Raw genomic sequence first — 20,466 nt, 5'->3', positions numbered from 1 at the left:
TGTCTGTGTGGAGTTTGCAAGTTCTCCTTGTATCTGCGTGGGTTTCCTCCCACAGTCCAAAGATGTCAGGTTGAATGAATTGGCCGTGCTTAATTGCCCATCGTGTTCAGGGATGTGTAGGTTGAGTGCGTTTATCAGGGGAAATGTAATGTGGAGTAATGGGCTTGGGTGTGTTACTCTTCAGAGGGTTGGTGTAGATTTGTTGGGTTTCCATGATAAAAACCTATAATAAATTCCAAAATGTTTAAATTGAATTCAAACTTCAACACCTGCCATGGTAGGATTTGTTCCCTTGTTCCCCAACACAGAAGCTTATTGGGGAGAGGGTCAGATTACTGGTTAAGAGAGATCATTATACAAGGTCAAAATTTATTGATTAAAACACAATAGTGTTAATCCCACAGGTCTCACACACACACACAAACATCATAGAGAAGTCTGGGGATATTTTCTAAACAATCTGTTCAGAGAGGTTCTGGAACAATAGGGACGTGAACGTGGCTCAGAAAATAACAAATGTTGGAAATCACAGCGGGTTAGGCAGCATCCTTGGAACTTGCTCTGTCTCTAGGCATGCTGCCTAACCCGCTGTGATCGCCAGCATTTGTTGCGTTCAGAACAGATTTTAGCATCTTGCAATTTAGTAATTTACTCCTCCTGGCTCAGGCACAGGAACGCTACCAGTGCACCTCAAGAACTGGTTAGTATCAAATCTACAGTGAATGGGAAAGCTGGGTTTCCCGCGCTGGAGTTTGAATGGGGAGAGCGCGGGGCCCGTCGGGAAGGACTACATTTCCCATCGCACCCAGCGGCCCTGGTTAGTGGGGGAGGAGGGAGGGAAAGGACTACATTTCCCGTCGCTCCCTGCGGCCCTGGTCCATGGTGCTGAAGGGCAGGGATAGAAAGGACTACATTTCCCGTCATGTCCCGCGACCAGCGCGCATGCGTGGGGGGGGGGCTGAGCGGGTTCGGGGGCGAAAATGGCGTCGTTCGTGGCTGAGGTGTTGGCATCGTCGGGGAAGCTGGAGAAGGAGGATATCGGCACCAAGATCAGCAAGCTGGCCCGCCGGGTGGAGGAGGTGAAGGTAAAAGAGAGCGGAGGGTGGTGTTTAATTCTAGTTCCGGGGTAACTGGGGCCTCTGGGGGGGGGCTGGTGTCTGCAATGAGCCATGGAGCCAGAGCAGAGTCCAGGCAAACCCTGTCCTTCCATCCACTCTCTTGTCTGTCTGTCTGTTTGTAACTGTTCATGCTCTGTCTCCATCCCCTTCAGCCCTGGAAAAACCTGACTTTTATTGCCAACCACCTCATCACAGACTTTCCTTTTCATATAAACTCACTCCTCCAGCCACTCTCTGTTTGTCGTAGTCATAGTCGCCTGTTAGGTCTCTTTTATATCTTTCCCCTCTCACCCTATACCTATGCCCTCTAGTTCTGGACTCCCCGACCCCTGGCTCAGTGATAAGCGTGCTGTCCACTCAGTCACAGCAGATACAGGAGCAAATAAAGAAATATCATATATAGAGTCATAGAGATGTACAGCATGGAAACAGACCCTTCGGTCCAAGCCGTCCATGTCGGCCAGATATCCCAACCCAATCTAGTCCCAGCACTTGGCCCATATCCCTCCAAACCCTTCCTATTCATATACCCATCCAAATGCCTCTTAAATGTTGCAATTGTACCAGCCTCCACCAATTCCTCTGGCAGCTCATTCCATACACATACCACCCTCTGTATGAAAACGTTGCCCCTTAGGTCTCTTTTATATCTTTCCCCTCTCACCCTAAACCTATGCCCTCTAGTTCTGGACTCCCCCACCCCAGGGAAAAGACTTTGCCTATTTATTCTATCCATGCCCCTCCATAAGGTCACCCCTCAGCCTCCGACGCTCCAGGGAAAACAGCCCCAGCCTGTTCAGCCTCTTCCCTATAGCTCAAATCCTCCAACCCTGGCAACATCCTTGTAAATCTTTTCTGAACTCTTTCAAGTTTCACAACATCTTTCCGATAAGAAGGAGACCAGAATTGAATGCAATATTCCTTTTGTATCTGTTCGTGCTCTGTCTCCATTCCCTTCAGCCCTGGAAAAGCTTGCCTTTTATTGCCTACCATCACAGACTTTCCTTTTCATATAGAGCAACTGTGGATGCTGAAGGTCTGAAACAAACACAGAAATTGCTGGAGAGACTCAGCAGGTTTGGCCGCATCTGAAGGTTTAGAGAGAAAACAAAGAGTTAATGTTTTAGAGTCCAGTAACCTTTCTTCAGAATTCATTTTTAAATCCCTGTCCCACTCATCCTCTTGCTCAGAATCTGTTTACATTTTCAACTTCACTGAAAACTAAAATACTCAGAATGTTGGAGGTCTGAAAGTGTACTTTGTAGCTCACAAGCACCTCAACAGTCAAACTTTCATTTGACAGGTACTGTTTTGCTCCAAACATTTCACCATGGAAGACCTGTCTGTTCATTTCCAAGTATTGTTTTTTGCACTCTGGGTATCAATTAATGAAACATGAGCAATATGCAGAAACTGCTCTTCTCTGATGGAACATTTTTTGAAGCTTTACACAATGAGGTTATAATACAATGTAAACAAATTGCTGGAGAAATGAGGATCATCTGTAGAGAGTGATAAAAACAGAGTTAAGTCTAATCTTTCTCAGTTCTGATGAAAGATCATAGACCTAAAGCATCAGATCTTTTTCTCCATTTAAATGCTATCAAGAAACCATAAGAAATAGGAACAGAAGTAGTCCATTTGGTCCCTCAAGTGTGCTCTGCTACTCAATAGGATTATGGCCCCCACGACCACTTTCCTGCCTTTCCCCAGTAGTTCCAGCATTTTGTGTTTTCGTTGCATTGTAACTTCATTGTGTAAATGTTCAAAATATTGTGGACATTTTGTTTATTTTCCCAGTGTGCAGATTAATATTGATGAGTTATACAGTACTCCTAAATCAGTTTTCTTCAGGTATTTTTAATGCATAGGCATACATTGTTTTAATTATTATAGATCTGACCTAATTCTGACTGCATGTAGGTATTAATTCTTTTACAATAAGCATTCATGTTTAGAAAGCCGACATTTTAAATTACTCTGCTGGGTGGTTTTTCACACATCACATGAATAAAAAACAAAGCTTTGACATGTCCTTGATTACATGGACTAAATTCTTTTGAGAAGGGATGTTGGCCACGAGTATATACCTATCATTACATCTCCCAGTGACTAGGGATGACGAATCATCATTAGCAAAACCTAAATATGGTACTCGAGCCAGAATGCAGGAAGAAATGGAATTAGGTTTTACTGTCATGTGTACTCAAGTACAAGATATAGGAGTACAGTGAGAAGTGTACAAAGTTGCCATTCTCCGGCACCATCTAAGGTACAAAAAATCAGAATTAACGGAAACAACTATCTTGAATACAAAATGAAAATAGCCATTTTAGATACAAAAACCACAATTAAATCAAAAACAGAAATACACGAAACAGAGCCAAGAAGAAAGGGAAATGTCCGTATCTCTATAAGGCAAGTGGTCTCCATCCCTGAATCAGTGAGACACAGCAAACTCACTGCTGCTGCCATCCTCCTGAACGTTCTCCAGCCACTGCTACCGCAGGCTCCCGGATCATGCTGGTGCCTCGACCGAACCTCTGAACTCGCTCCTCGATCTCAGGAGCCAAGCCCGATTTCCCTGGAACTTGCTCACTTCTGCCACTGTCATTGTCTACCTTTGGAGGTTGCTCCTTGATCGTAGGATCACATTGATGCTGCCACCAGTTCCTAAACTCGCTCCCTCCGCTGCTGGGCCTTGGAACTTGCTCCATATCTGATGCTGTTATTGCTATCAGCTTCCTGAACTCACTCCTTGCTCTCCGCCTCATTGCTGCCATTCTGATGCCACCAATGCCCCTCTGAAACTGCAAACACTTCAAAGGAAAATAAAAGCCGAGCTCCTGACAATAGCATGTACTATTGTCTCTTCAATCTTGTATGAGCAGGGTGTTGAAGAGCTGATTCCATAATGAATGAGACGCAGAATGAAATATTGATGTGAAAAGTCACTCTGAGCCACTGTGGATCAAGTACTATGAATCTCTCTTAAGAATAACACATAACTGAAAAATGGGAAAATTCAACCCATGATTTTCTGGTAGATAGTTTAAAATACAAACTTAATTTTGTATTAAATCATCAATTTTATTTAGTCAAAGATATTGTTAAGTATGTTTTTCCAGCATAGAAACTCTTTATACTTGAGGTTTATATAATGCTCCAGTACTGTTAAGGGGAGTAAGAATTTCTTAAAGCTTTTTTTTCTTACAGGGTGAAGTATGTGACATGATCAACAAGAAGTATGAGGAGTTCATCCCAAGTTTAAAAAACGGAGAGGATCTGGTAAATCAAGTGGACGACATCTCAATGGAGATAGATGTTCTTAAATCACAGATCGAAAATGAGGTAAGTGAAGCTAATGAGAATCCCACAGAAGTAAATAGAACATTGTAGAAAGACCTTATTGCCTGAGCTAAAGATTATTATGAGACGTATTTGGGTGTTGAACTAGCGCTCAGAATACAATGAAGGTTTGGAGATATACTGTCAGTTCTGTCTCATTGCAGCTTGATTTGATTTATTGTTGTCGCATGTACTAAGATACAGTGAAAAGTGATGTTTTGCGTGCTGTACGGGCAGATCATACCATACGAAAGTGCATCATGTAGCAGAACAGAGTGCAGTGTGTTATAGTGGCAGAGGAGGTGCAGAGAGAGAGATCAACAATAACATTTGAAAGGTCTTGTCAAAAGTCTGATAACAGGAGGGAAGAAACTGTTCAAATGTGTATTCAAACTTTTATTTATTCTCCCCAATGGAAGAGAGTATAATAATGTTGGGCGAGGTATTTGGTTATGTTGGTTGCTTTCCTGAGCAAGTGGGAAATATAAATGGAGTAAGTAGATGGAAGGCTGGTTTGCGCGATGAACTAGGCTGTTTTCACAACTCTGTAGATTCTTGCAGTTTTGGGAAAAGTGGTTGCCGTATCATGCTATGGTGCATTCAGATAGGATGCTTTCCGTGGTGTACCTGTAAAAATCGGTAAGAGTCTTTGTGGACATGCTGACTTTCCTTAGCCTCCTGAAGCAGTAAGACGTTGTTGGGCTTTCTTGAGTGTCACGATGAGGGTAGACCAAGATAGATCATCTCTACCTACCTCGACACTGTCCTATCCCCCTAGTCCAGGAACTCCCCACATTCGTTCGAGACATCACCCACACCCTCCACCTCCTCCAAGACTTCCGTTTCCCTGGCCCCCAACGCCTCATCTTCACCATGGATATCCAATCCCTCTACATCTCCATCCCCCATGACCAGGGCCTCCAAGCCCTCCGTTTTTTCCTCTCCAGACGTCCCCAACAGTACCCTTCCGCCGACACTCTCATTCGTTTGGCCGAACTGGTCCTTAACAATTTCTCCTTCAAATCCTCCCACTTCCTCCAGACCAAAGGGGTAGCCATGGGCACACGTATGGGCCCCAGCTTTGCCTGTTTCTTTGTTGGCTACGTAGAACAGTTGATCTTCCGTAATTACACCGGCACCACTCCCCACCTCTTCCTCCGCTACATTGATGACTGCATTGGTGCCACCTCGTGCTCCCGCGAGGAGGTTGAGCAATTCATCAACTTCACCAACACATTCCACCCTGACCTTAAATTTACCTGGACCATCTCTGACACCTCCCTCCCCTTCCTGGACCTCTCCATCTCCATTAATGACGACTGACTTGACATGACATTTTTTACAAACCCACTGACTCCCACAGCTACCTGGATTACACCTCTTCTCACCCTACCTCTTGCAAAAATGCCATCCCGTATTCCCAATTCCTCCGCCTCCGCCGTATCTGCTCCCAGGAGGACCAGTTCTATCACAGAACACACCAGATGGCCTCCTTCTTTAGAGACCGCAATTTCCCTTCCCACGTGGTTAAAGATGCCCTCCAACGCATCTCGTCCACATCCCGCACCTCTGCCCTCAGACCCCACCCCTCCAACTGTAACAAGGACAGAACGCCCCAGGTGCGCATCTTCCATCCTACCAACCTTCGCATAAACCAAATCATCCGCCGACATTTCCGCCACCTCCAAAAAGACCCTACCACCAGGGATATATTTCCCTCCCCACCCCTTTCCACCTTCCGCAAAGACCGTTCCCTCCGTGACTACCTGGTCAGGTCCACGCCCTCCTACGACCCACTCTCCCATCCTGGCACCTTCCCCTGCCACCGCAGGAACTGTAAAACTTGCGCCCACACCTCCCCCCTCACCTCTATCCAAGGCCCTAAAGGAGCCTTCCACATCCATCAAAGGTTTACCTGCACATCCAACAATATCATTTATTGTATCCGTTGCTCCCGATGCGGTCTCCTCTACATTGGGGAGACTGGGCGCCTCCAAGCAGAGCGCTTTAGGGAACATCTCCGGGACACCTGCACCAATCAACCACACCGCCCCGTGGCCCAACATTTCAACTCCCCCTCCCACTCTGCCGAGGACATGGAGGTCCAGGGCCTCCTTCACCGCCGCTCCCTCACCACCAGACGCCTGGAGGAAGAACGCCTCATCTTCCCCCTCGGAACACTTCAACCCCAGGGCATCAATATACTTGTTAGGAAGGAAGATGTGTTGGGCATTTTGAACAACTTGAGGATAGACAAGTCCCCCGGACCTGACGGGATATACCCTAGAATTATGTGGGAAGCAAGAGAGGAAATTGCAGAGCCGTTGGCAATGATCTTTTCGTCTTCACTGTCAATGGGGGTGGTACCAGGGGACTGGAGAGTGGCGAATGTTGTGCCCCTGTTTAAAAAAAGGGAATAGGGATAACCCCAGGAATTACAGGCCAGTTAGTCTTACTTCGGTGGTAGGCAAAGTAATGGAAAGGGTACTGAGGGATAGGATTTATGAGTATCTGGAAAGACACTGCTTGATTAGGGACAGCTAGCACGGATTTGTGAAGGGTAGGTCTTGCCTTACAAGTCTTATTGAATTCTTTGAGGAGGTGACTTAGCATGTGGATGAGGGTAGAGCAGTGGATGTAGTGTACATGGATTTTAGTAAGGCATTTGATAAGGTTCCCCATGGTAGGCTTATGCGGAAAGTCAGGAGGCATGGGATAGAGGGAAATTTGGCCAGTTGGATAGAACACTGGCTCACCGGTCGAAGTCAGAGAGTGGTGGTAGATGGTAAATATTCAGCCTGGAGCCCAATTACAAGTGGAGTTCCGCAGGGATCAGTTCTGGGTCCTCTGCTGTTTTAATTTTTATTAATGACTTGGAAGAGGGAGTCGAAGGGTGGGTCAGTAAATTTGCAGATGATACGAAGATTGGTGGAGTTGTGGATAGTGAGGAGGGCTGTTGTCGGCTGCAAAGAGATTTAGATATGATGCAGAGCTGGGCTGAGTAGTGGCAGATGGAGTTCAACCCTGTCAAGTGTGAGTTGTCCATTTTGGAAGGACAAATAAGAATGCGGAATAAAGGGTTAACGGTAGGGTTCTTAGTAAAGGAGCAGAGGGATCTTGGAGTCTATGTTCATAGATCTTTGAAAGTTGCCACTCAGGAGGATAGAGCTTGTAAGAAGGCCTATGGTGTATTCGCGTTCATTAGCAGAGGGATTGAATTCAAGAGTCGTGAAGTGATGTTGCAGCTGTACAGGACCTTCGTAAGGCCACATTTGGAGTACTGTGTGCAGTTCTGGTCGCCTCACTTTAGGAAAGATGTGGAAGCTTTGGAGAGGGTGCAGAGAAGATTTACCAGGATGTTGCCTGGAATGGAGAATAGGTCGTACGAGGATAGGTTGAGAGTGCTAGGCCTTTTCTCATTGGAACGGCGAAGGATGAGGGGTGACTTGATAAAGGTTTATAAGATGATCAGGGGAATAGATAGAGTAGACAGTCAAAAACCTTTTTCCCGGGTACAGCAGAGTGTTACAAGGGGACATAAATTTAAGGTGAAGGGTGGAAGGTATAGGGGGGATGTCAGGGGTGGGTTCTTTACCCAGAGAGTGGTGGGGGCATGGAATGCGCTGCCTGTGGGAGTGGCAGAATCAGAATCCTTGGCGACCTTTAAGCGGCAATTGGATAGGTATGTGGATGGGTGCTTAAGCTAGGACAAATGTTTGGCATAACATCGTGGGCCGAAGGGCCTGTTCTGTGCTATATTGTTCTATGTTCTAATGTGGACTTCGACAGTTTCCTAATTTCCCCTTCCCCCACCTCACCCTAGTTCCAAACTTCCAGCTCAGCACTGTCCCCATGACTTGTCCGGACTTGTCCTACCTGCCTATCTCCTTTTCCACCTATCCACTCCACCCTCTCCTCCCTGACCTATCACCTTCATCCCCTCCCCCACTCGCCTATTGTACTCTCTGCTACTTTCTCCCCACCCCCACCCTCCTCTAGCTTATCTCTCCACGCTTCAGGCTCTCTGCCTTTATTCCTGATGAAGGGCTTTTGCCCGAAATGTCGATTTCGCTGTTCCTTGGATGCTGCCTGAACTAATGTGCTCTTCCAGCACCACTAATCCAGAATCTGGTTTCCAGCATCTGCAGTCATTGTTTTTACCACCAAGGTAGATTGTTGGTTGCACAGAGATCAGCCACACAGGCAATCAACATAATCACAAGCAGCATTACTGCTAGTCATTAATTCTCAATTTTGGGAGACAATCCGGAGTTCTTAAAATTCCATGAGATATATAGCGAAGGAAAAGGACATTTTGCCAAAACCAATCCATGCCAGCGTTAATGCTCCACTTGCATAAATGCATAACATTGCATTAATACAAAAGGCAAAATACTGTGGATGTTGGAAATCAAACCAGAAAACTATTGGTAATACCTAGCAGGCCAGGTAACAGCTGTAGAGGGAGAGATATAAAGTTTACATTTCAAATCTTTCCTTAAGGCAAAATATGTTTGGTTTTAAACAAGTACAGAGGCAAGAAGTAGGGAGTAGTGAAGGAATGAACAAAAGTGTTAAGTATGTGATGATGTGGAATTCAGGGATGTTTTTAAATGGCAAAAGGACGATGGTGAAGACAGCAGGAAGTAGTTAAGAGGCAAGTAGTGGAACGAAATCTGGGGCCAGAAGAGCTGTGAATGGCATTGGAAGAATCATTATCAGCTTTAGATTAGATTCCCTACAGTGTGGAAACAGGCCCTTCGACCCAACAAGTCCACACTGACCCTTCGAAGAGCAATGTACCCCGACCCATTCCCCTAACTAATGCTCCTAACAGTACGCGCAATTTAGTATGGCGAATTCATCGAACCTGCGCATTTGTGGACTGTGGGAAGAAACCGGAGCACCCGGAGGAAACCCACTCTGACACGGGGAGAATGTGCAAACACCACACAGACAGTTGCCCGAGGTGGGAATTGAACCCAGGTCCCTGGTGCTGAGAGGCAGCAGTGCTAACCACTGAGCCACCGTGTCGTCCCTGAGCCACCGTACCACCCCTTTAAAAATTGTCCACAAAGCCTAATGAGCCACTCATACCTTATAAGATTAATTTTGATGCTCCCATTGTGAATCAGCCTGAAGAAGGTCTTCTGAAATGAATATCAGTTCTAAAGTAGTAATATGTCAGCAACCTACAAAATTTTGCCTCCCAAAATTTCAGTGCTAGTTTTCAAAATTATTTCATCTTGAACTTTCCGCTTCTACATATAGCCAGTCTGTAATACAGATAACTGTACAGTTGAGTTTGAAGATGAAAAAATTCTTACAAAACTTTAGATTTGAGCAAAAAAGGGTTTGCCCCACATAATCAACACAAAACTGTTACTTTATATGTCAGTTTTCCAGCAAGGTTTACACGTAAACTCTAAGCCTACCCAGACCTATATGAATGTAATATCCAGATTCCTTCAATGAGACCACAGAAAAGAGGCCACTCAGCTCATTGTTCTGTGCCAACCAAGGCAAAAAGCTGTCCATACAAATGTTGCAAAACATAAAGATGATAATTTGCAGGAAATTCTCACTATGATTATGCCTTGTTTAATAGGTGCGGCGAGATCTCCATGTTGCTGTGACTGAGTTCACTGAGCTGAAGCAACAGCTGGAGAAAAGTACAGTTTTACTGAGTGTGTTGACACAATTACATGAGGTGAGTGTTTGCCAAGTATTCTCGAATCGATTTTTGTTCTCTTTGAATAGCTTGTTAATGGGTTGGGGTGGTGGACTTGAGTTCAGCAGTGAGGAATATTCAGTTACTTCAGTATAACTCTTTAGGTTTCAAAAAATGTTGCAGTCATTGTTTTTGTTTACTCAAAAGAAGAGGGATTGGTGGAGGGAGGAGATGCAGTATCATTGACATTTGCTCCACATTTGAGCTTTAGGGAGAGGATGAGTTGGCTGGAGCTATTTTCCCTGGCGCACTGGAGGCTGAGGGGTGACCGTATAAAGGTTTATAAAATCATCACGAGCATGGATAGAGTGAATAGTCAAGGTCTTTTACCCAGGGTAGTGCAGTCTAAACGAGAGGGCATAGGTTTGAGGTAAGAGGGGAAAAATTTAGAAGGGACCTAAAGGGAAACTTTTTCAGAGGGTGGTGATTGTATGGAATGAGTTGCCAGAGGAGGTGGGTGCAATTACAACATTTAAAAGGCATCTGGATAAATACATGAATATGAAGGATTTAGAGAGATGGGGGCCAAATGCTGGCAAATGGGGCAAGATTAATTTAGGATATCTGGTCAGCATGGACTGGTTAGACCTGTGGGTCTGTTTCCATGTTATACATCTCTATGACTATGGAGAGGATGATGGTAACATTATGGATTAATCACACAGGCCATAATGTAGAATTATTGATCATTGGCACTTGTGCATGTGTAAGGCTGTCAGCAAGCTCACTGATCAAATGTGAATGTCTGCAAACTAAAGCAAGATGAAATACCAAAAGGATTTTCTTATGTTGTAATGTTTTCATGTGTATAGGCAGATTTTTCATTCATGCTCAATTGGCAACTTTGTCATTTTTTTCTGCATTGTGCTTGGAATGCACATATGTTGGTATATTCAATGTTCAACCTTGATGCAAATATTTTCTCCAATTTAGTTGCTTACTATGTTGTAAGGGCTTGCCCTTTTCTTGTAAAAGAGTGGGTAATGCTAGAAACATAAAGTAGATTGGGTAATATTTCTGAAACAATTTTAAAAATCAATTGCAGGGGTGTGAATCTCATTAGAATTCGAAAATGAGTGGACATTTAATTGAATTAATAGGAGTCAAATGTATAGACAGAAATAGAAACCGGAGAACAATTGCAGACCTTATTTCCATGAGGATGAAATTAACTGGAATACATCAAACTATAAATGATTTGTCCATACCTGAAAAGGAAAGCAGCAAATCTTCTTCAAAAAGCATCCCCCCCCCCGCTCCACACACACACACACACCACACACACACACACGTAGTCACCTATGGCATTAGATTTGAAAACTCACTTATTTTGACTTCCAAATGTCAGAGAATGTTCATGGAACTATTTTACTTTTGCTTGCTATCTTTTCCAGTTTGACACTGCTCTTGAAACACATCACCAAGCTTTGTTAGAAAAAAACTACATCAAATCAGCTACTCATCTCAATAAAGTAAGTCTGACCATCTATACAACTGCTTTTGGAACCTAACACTGCAAACTTTGGCATTTAGCAGGATTATATGTACTGTTCTGAGTCAAATGATCATTGAAATTGAGTATAAAAGTAAGTTGCTGCAACTGCAGCACAGCCATAGTCTGGTGGAGTTGATTCTAATTTAGATTCTTTGATTCCAAGCCTGAAATTATGTTGTACTTGTTCCATGAAAGTTGATTTTTCACTATTTCTCACTGTCTCTAATGTTTAATTGTAAGCTCTGGTTTTCATAGCATTTACATGTATGTCATTATTTTTGTATAGTTTTAAACTTCTTAATGAAACGTGACAAATCTGATTTACCAACTGCAATCAACAGAAACATGGCATTTATATTTATATAGTGCTATCAAGTTTCTCAAACACAACAAGATGCATTACAGATGGTGAATTAGTTTGTGCCAGTAAATTATGTGTAGGTAAATACAGGAAAGTTTGTACACAGGCAAAATTCTACAAATGACAATTGGATTAAATTAATGGTTTCTTGGGGAAGGGTGAGTTGATTGAAGGGCAGGATACCAGGAAATTTTTTTCGCTCTCAATAGAGGTGTATGAATTTTAAGATCTCTCTGATCCATCAAAGAGCCAAGCATGCCATAGGTTAACATTCTTGTTGTCTCGAGAAGAGATGTTTTAGCTTATTTCCAAAAGTACAGTTTATTTTTCCGGCCAGGCTGAAACATATACTTGGTTTTGATTTTTTTCGCTGAAGTGACTGACCTAAGTTATAGCTACAAATGAGTCTAGTATTCCCTTGTTTCTGTTTGTGATTGTAAGGCACAGTCCAACCTGACCCTACTAAAATCAAAGAAAGGCATTGAGTTGAAAATGTTGCAAGTGCTTAGTACGGAATTCATTGTACAGAAGGAGAAACTGCTGTACCATCTTGGGGAGGAGTGGAAGCAACTGGCTGTTTGGAACCTTCCCCCTTCACCAGCTCCTTCAAAAGGTGAATCAACTAATTATTTTATTTTAGAAAACTAAATATTAACTCCAAGATGTGAGCTGTGAATACCAAGATATATTGCAAGAATCCTTTTAAAAAAAACTCTTATGGGGCAAATTGTGCATGTATTTCCTGTTGATGTGTTCCATTGATAATTCCTTATTTACAATGAAAACAGCCTGTGGAATTATAGTCTCTCACCAGTGAAATTGCTGCAGTACCACCAATTGTGATAAGGTCTAATTCTAGGCAATCCTCAATTTACGAATGCCTGACTTGCGATTCAGAGCCCACATAAGTGTGTTAATATTAATGTAAAAATCCGACACATGAACTCATACTTATTGTTATTTTATATTGTGTTCTAACTTGCGTACAAATCGATATATGAACATACTCAAGAACGGAACCCATTCATAACCCAGGGACTGCCCATTGTATGATTCTGCGCTGGATTCCTGGATAGGTTCATAACAGAAGGCTCCTGTCCAGGAATTTCCAGTGCAGACATCATTTAAATGTAAGTTGATAGTTTTTAATCTGATCAAAGTTGGAAGTAGGATCAGAACATCGCGGCCATTCTGTTTTTGTTAGAGATGTATCAGAAATTTTAATTTTAATTTTAATCTAACGCTCCCCAAAAAAATTCTGTCTGTTGTGTCTTTACTAGGCTATGTGTTGTGATTTTACAGAGCTTGAGTAACTTTATTTTTAAAGTGTCCTTTATTTTCTTTCCGTGACTATAAGTGTTCATTGATAGAGTCCAGCACCACTCTAATCTTGACTCTGATCTGCAGCATCTGCAGTCCTTGCTTTCGCCTATAAGTGTTCATTGGCCAGTGCAAGTTCAACTTCTACATCATGGTAGTTAGAACTTCTAAGTTCTAACTAATTTTCCACATGCATTTCAGAGAGAACTTGTGTACCATTGCTTAGGAACTTTCTACTTCACTCCTCAGAAGAATACATTTTTGTCATGAAGTGATAGTGGAACTGTTGACATATGATGTGAACTGATCGCTTATTGCTGTTTCTTTTCCAGCTGAAGATTTATTTGGATGGACTTTGAAGACTGAGCTGCACTTGTGCAACATGACATCAAAGAAAAAAAGTGATCTTGAGCCGCTGCTTGTGTCAGTACTTCAAGGCTTTGCTATCCTTGGTGAATTGACAAGGAAACTGAAATTCTTCAGTAAGCAATTTGACCAAGAAAATAGTTAATTTTCAGTTTTACCTCTTAGCAGTATATGATGAATATTGTGAACTCCAAATATGGTTGAGCAATCATTACTTTACGAGTTTGGTGTAGTTCTTGTAGGGAGAAAACAGGACTGATATATTGACAAAATGGCATGGATTGGTAAGAGACAGGTTTTGCACTCTGTTGGGGAGAAAAAAATATTATCAGATTCACTTAATTTTTAAAATGCAAAAAGTAAAACTCATCCAGTCACATATCAGTCAAACTCACTCCTCTTTTTCTTTGCATTTCCCCTTGTGCAGAATGAAAGTCTGGGAACTAGACTTCCAACACTGTTGAAGAGAACAATGAAATATGTGTCAAAAAGTAGCTAGTGCAATCATAATGTTTCTCAGACGTAAAGGTCTGAGCTGACCATTATAGAAATAATGAGGTAACACACAAAAGTTTCAGTCAACAGTTAAAAAGCTTCACTCTTCTGCAATGCAATACATTCCAAACACTGTTAGTCAAACACTGAAGCCCAAATATAGAGTTGTAAGTAGCTTGTATTCATCCATAAACCCCATCCTCCCTCTCTATTGAAATTCAAAAGTTACTGCATTTTGTTCATTCAAGTTTCATCAGTAGTTGGGAGCAGATAAGGTTTTTTAGCTGAGCTCAGTTTGGGTCAACTAAGTGAGCAGTTTTGTAGATATGAAGCCTGAATGCTTTGTCTTCACCTGAGAAGTGTGGTTCCCATGTAAGAAAAGGACTTTGGCAGACATCCCATGGTCCAACAAGCCTGAGGAAAAAGAGCCACGTGCAACTATTTTTATGTTATACACAGTTACATGTCCATCATGTACAGGGAACTGATGGCCTCTAGACTATCGCTAGACTATTAATCCAGAAACCCTGGTAATATTTTAGGAACCTGTGTTTGAATCTTGTCATGGCAGACGGTACAATTTGAATTCAATAAATAGTTGGAATTAAAAGTCTAATGCTGACCATGGAATCTTATGATTCCCTTTTAAGTTCCCTGAATCTCACCCTTTGTCTACTTTAAAGGTAAAGATTGCAAGTCCCTTACTAGATTGTAGCATAATTGAGTGACTTCATCCACAATTGGTGTTCTGCATCTGGAGTAATAACATCTCATAATTGTAGAATGTCATTAATGTTTTTGCTATAGACATCTTTCATGGCTTAATGTGAACGCATGTCTTTGAATTACACAGGTCAGATCTTGATGAAATATGTATTGAAGCCGTTGGTTCTTGATCCTTCCTTTGATGTTGAGATTGAACTTCAGACACAGGATGCAGTATTACGGTTGATTGCAGTTGAAAAGAAATCTGATCATGCCTCACCAGCAGATGTTTACCGGAAGGTGATCGCTGTTTTGGAGTTCCTGCACCAACATCTTCTTTGTACGTGCACTTTCTTTCCTTTGCTTCGTCTACTTCATAAATATCCAATATCAATTTTATTTGTTGCTTTATTAAGGAAGTATGTTTCTGTGAAATTAGTCCACCAGCATAATTCAGATATAACATTTACAATTGGTTGTGTCGAGTATTGACGCTGTCTTTTCTTTGATGTTTTTCTTAGATGTGTCTCACTGGGATTCTGTGGTATGTGATGTGAAGCAGGATGCAGTCCTGACAGAGTTGCTGGGAGATATGATATGGGAGGATTTATCAGAAATTATCATCAAGAACTGTTTAGTATATTCCATACCAGCAAACAGCAGCCAATTGGATCAGTATGAAGAGGTAAAGAGACATGTAATACAAGGCTGGAACAAAATTGATCAATGACCATTCTTGGGACTGCTTTGTGAAATTCTTTGTACAGTGGTTCTGAATGACATTATAAGAATTACTTTTCTATAATTTAATAGATTTTGGCAAAGCTAATGTATTCTGTGTGCAATTATTTTATGTGCACGTATATATACTTGTTTCTGGAATGCCCACTTCCTAGCCATACATCTTGTTTCCAGATTTCTCAAGGTTTGGCCACGTTTCACAAATGTGTCATTGAAATCCTTGTTTTGACATCTCCCAGATCGATTTTACTGTGCCACTCTGACATCATAGTTGGAGACTTTGGCCTCTAAGTGGATTACAGAGCAGATTCCTGTAACTTCTTTGCCACCATATTGTATATTTGCAAGAAGTTTATTTATGAACGGCCAGAAATTTACTTAAAGTTATAATAAAGTATATCTGCATGGATTGAATTGTTAACGATAAAAATCATTAATGGTGGAAATGATCATCCAGCATGTAGACAACTTACAAACAAGTGCGAACCACATAAATAATTTTTACAATCTGACCCCATGTAACCTCTTTCTGCAGGAGGTGGCGTGAAATAGTTCTTGTTTTTTTTCCCACAGCTTAAAACATGTCCTTCATCTGTACTCACAGGGGAGCAACACCCCCACTGTCTGCCTCACTCTCCCAGGCGCTACCAAGGCCACCAGTAAACACTGCTCTTTATTAAAAGTCATTCCTATTGTGTGTTTACAGCAGCTTATCTTTACAAGTCAGATGTACTCAGTACTTTTCCACTGTCTGTTCGTACATACAAGGGTTACACTACACACTGTGCTAGTTAATGGTTAAGTATAACATTGTGTTATAAGTACTGAAACAAATATATCATTAAAGGCTTCTGAATGCCTCAAACTAAGCCATATATTTACAAACCACATAAATAATTTTTACAATTCTTGCCATATTCTACATCAGTGTCTTCCCACTGAAGACAGTGATTGATAAGGTGCTTTCCTGACCCTAGATGGAATCAGTATCCCTGTGAGACAAAGATGCAAAGTAGAATTTGGTTTGAATGTGGGCAGTGATGTGAAGGGTGCTTTTTCACATTTTCTATATCCTTTAAAAGAAGGATTTCCATCTTTGACCTGGACTGTCCAGCGTTTGTTGATTTTTTTTTTCTCTCTACACACACACACACACACACACACACACACACACACACACACACACATCAGGTAAGTTTGTTTTCCTAATGATTAGGAGCTCCAGTTGCCATGACTGCACAATGCTACTGAAGCAAGCTCAGACTGGTTTTGGGGAGAAGCAGAATCTGGTTGATCAACATTGAGTTGGAATTTTGAGGTTTCAAGACAGCAATCGCCATTGTAATGCTCTGACTCAGCTGTAACAATTGCATCCTACATTCCCAGGCCACCAGTTAGATAGACCCCCTTTGATCCAGCAAGTCTCCTTCCACCAACAACACAGACGCTCACTCACACACTCTCTTTCCCCCTCCTCTCTCTCTTCAGGACCACAACCATTTTCAAGCCACAAACTGGGTCGCCATGAGAAAGTTTAGGAAGCACTAATCTAGTTCAGTTTAACTGTGGAACCAACCAGGCTGATACAAGGAGAAAGAAACAAAAAACTCAAAGAACTGTGGAAGCTGAAAATCTAAATCAAAAACGGAAATTGCTGGAGAATCTCAGCAGGTCTGGTAGCATCTGTGTAGAAAAAGTAGAGTCACCGTTTCAGGTCCAGTGACCCTTCATCACAGCCTATTCTTCACTTCTGAAGAAGGGCAGTGGACCCAAAAAATTGACTGCTTTCCACAGGTGTTGCCAGAACTGCTGAGGTTGTCGAGCACTTTCTGTTTCTGATACATGGAGAATTTGTTCAGCAAATATCCAACCTTGAGATTTGCTGTATATTGACATTACTATCTTTCCATGCGAACGTATTGAGCTTCAGTGGTTAAAAGTTCCTGAGACACCACTAATGGAGAATTGCAGAATATAAATGAGAGCAGAATATCAGACATAATGGTTAATTGCTTCTTCTGCAATTGATTTGTATATACGGTTTCTGTCTTCTCTGCCATTCCCCCCCCCCCCCGCCTTTTAACCTCTAGGTGATAAATGAAACAGATAAGTTTGAGAAGAAACTGAAAGACATGCAGTTTTTGCGGGAGCATTCCACAGACCTGTTAAAATATGCAAGGAACGTGAATGTTCACTTTGCCAGTAAGAAGTGCCAAGATGTGATAGTCACTGCCAGAAACCTGATGACATCAGAAATTCACAACACTGTGAAGGTGAATTAGTTAATATATATAGCCCTAAGCTGTCACATTATACTGACCTCGAGGGTAGCTGAATTGGGAAAGAATTGTCTGTATATTGGTTCCTCAGCAGTTTTGTTTTCAACATAACTTTGAACATTTTAAGGTGCTGGACAATGCTCTGTGAAATGTAGCTTATGACATTGTTTGAATCTCTTCAGTGAGTACACTTTCATCTGTGTTGTTACTAAATTTATTTTGTATTGCTAACATATGGCACAAGGAGGAAAAAACGTCACAATCGTTATGTCATTCTTCCCATGCGTGTACTTTGCCTAATTTCTCATATTTATACTCTAGGGGGTGCTCTAATTCCAGTTTTGAAAAAGACAATCTAACAACCTGAAGCAAGTAACAGAGATGCATTCAAGGGGAGGCTGAAGAAGGGCTGAAAATGTGTTGCTGGAAAAGCGCAGCAGGTCAGGCAGCATCCAAGGAGCAGGCGAATCGACGTTTCAGGCATGAGCCCTTCTTCAGGAATTCCTGAAGAAGGGCTCATGCCTGAAACGTCGATTCTCCTGCTCCTTGGATGCTGCCTGACCTGCTGCACTTTTCTAGCAACACATTTTCAGCTCTGATCTCCAGCAACTGCTGTCCTCACTTTCTCCTAGAGGCTGAAGAAGGGACTGGAAGGATATGTTAGATGAAACAACAATGAATTAAGGCTTTTGTGGAGGATACACTATTGTGCACTATTTATGCGGAATGATTCTGCTATGTAAACTAACTTCTGAACAGCTATTTTATAAACAAACAACATTGTGCAAGTTAGTGAATAGAGAGAAATTCAGGAATTTGTTTGTAGAATTGTTGATTATTGCTTCATCTGGGAACATTTTAACATAGCAGATTTTTGGATATAATTTTGCTCGCTGAGCTGGAATGTTCATTTTCAGATATTTCATCACCATACCGGGTAACATCATCGGTGAGCCTCCGAATGAACCACTGGCGGTATGGCCCGCCTTTTATTTACATGTTTAGGTTTCCTTGGGTTGGTGATGTCATTTCCTGCTCTTTCTCTCAGGGGGTGGTCAATGGGATCCAAGTCACTGTGTTTGTTGATGGAGTTCTGGTTAGAGTGCCATGCTCTCGTGGGTCTATGTTTGGCTTGTCCTAGGATGAACGTGTTGTCCCAGTTGAAGTAGTGTTCTTCCTCAACTGTATGTAAAGATAGTAGTGAGAGTGGGGCATGTCTTTTTCTGGCTAGTTGATGTTCGTGTATCCTGGTGGCTAGTTTTCTGCCTGTTTGTCCCAATGTCGTGTTTGATACAGTTCTTGCAAAGTATTTTGTAAATGACACTAGTTTTGCTTGTTGCCTCTATAGGGTCTTTCAAGTTCATTAGCTGCTGTTGTAATGTGTTGATGGGTTTGTGGACTACCATAAAACAGCAGCTAATGAACTTGAAATACCCTATACAGACAACATGCAAAACTAATGTCATTTACAGAATACCTTGCAAGAATGTAACAAACACTATGTTGGACAAACAGGCAGAAAACTAGCCACCAGGATACAGGAACATCAACTAGCCACAAGAAGACATGGCCCACTCTCACTACTATCTTTAATATCAGATTTTTGTTTGGTAGTCTTTTACTTTTATTTTTATGTTTAAGTGTAGGTGTTAATTTGGTGCAAAACCTTGAACATGAAATGTAAAAGTCTACTTACTATTTTATCTTCAGGTAACACCTGATTCTAAGATCTCCATACCAAAGCTACCCAGCGTGGGGTTGGTCAGCAAAGCAAAAATGCCAGAGACGTCTACTGTTGCTCTGAGTGACATGGTGAACTTGGGATATGGAAAGCAGCTCAGCCATCGGACTCTCTGCATTCCGACCTGCCGTATCAGTGAATCTGTCCAGAAACTGATCGAACTGGCTTACCAGACACTCTCGGAGGCCACGAGTGCCACACCTGAATGGCAAGTAATTCTGTGCATTTACTTACTAACAGTAAGTGATACATGTTCTTTTAGAATAAAAATAATTCTCCACTTTCAATGTCCCTCCCAGGCGGTTATGGATAAAAATATATGCTCAGGGCAAAATAAAACAAAACTTTCTGCAAAAGTACAATTGGCCTACGTTAGTATCTGGCAAAATTGGCTAAGATGTAGTTGACACATCCTCAGATCTTTTTCTTGGGCAGTATTGGATGTAGATTAGAATTGTTTTTTTCTTTATCCAAGCATTGAACTTTAGCCACATTCTTAAAGCTGTTTTACAGATGCTTGCTCATGTTTAATATTCAATCTGAAAAGCTGTATTTATTGTGGGGAAACTGGGAGAGAAGAAATTTCAAGGAACTCTTTGCATCACATTAGGATTTTTAAAAATAAGTCATAGACTTGTACCACTGAGAAGGCCATTGGCCTTTTGTGTCTGTGTATCATTGTATCTATTTCATAGAGTTGTTTGTTTAGACCTTTCCTCAACTCTGTCTGTAAGGTGAAATGGTTCTGTCTCATCTGTTATGTACT

The 20,466-nt window shown here is 41.9% G+C and overlaps 1 protein-coding gene across 1 annotated transcript in view; it reads left to right on the top strand.

The window, feature by feature from the left end:
- The first annotated feature begins 945 nt into the window (after positions 1-945).
- The window catches only part of zw10 (zw10 kinetochore protein), a 39,500-nt gene continuing 19,979 nt past the window's right edge, over positions 946-20,466 (top strand). Inside the window, exons 1-10 of the mRNA XM_087976356.1 lie at positions 946-1,085; positions 4,335-4,469; positions 10,075-10,176; positions 11,592-11,669; positions 12,495-12,666; positions 13,706-13,855; positions 15,088-15,279; positions 15,461-15,624; positions 17,771-17,953; positions 19,670-19,908. Coding sequence (XP_087832482.1) covers positions 981-1,085; positions 4,335-4,469; positions 10,075-10,176; positions 11,592-11,669; positions 12,495-12,666; positions 13,706-13,855; positions 15,088-15,279; positions 15,461-15,624; positions 17,771-17,953; positions 19,670-19,908 — 1,520 coding nt within the window. The 5' untranslated portion in view covers positions 946-980. The remainder of the gene's footprint in view (positions 1,086-4,334; positions 4,470-10,074; positions 10,177-11,591; positions 11,670-12,494; positions 12,667-13,705; positions 13,856-15,087; positions 15,280-15,460; positions 15,625-17,770; positions 17,954-19,669; positions 19,909-20,466) is intronic.

The sequence above is a fragment of the Chiloscyllium plagiosum genome, unplaced genomic scaffold (assembly GCF_037043375.1).
Source record: "Chiloscyllium plagiosum isolate Xiang-an unplaced genomic scaffold, Cpla_swu_hap1 HiC_scaffold_29, whole genome shotgun sequence".
Taxonomy (NCBI): Eukaryota; Metazoa; Chordata; class Chondrichthyes; order Orectolobiformes; family Hemiscylliidae; genus Chiloscyllium; species Chiloscyllium plagiosum.
The sequence above is the reverse complement of the archived record's forward strand: the minus strand, read 5'-3'. Positions and strand labels throughout refer to the sequence as shown.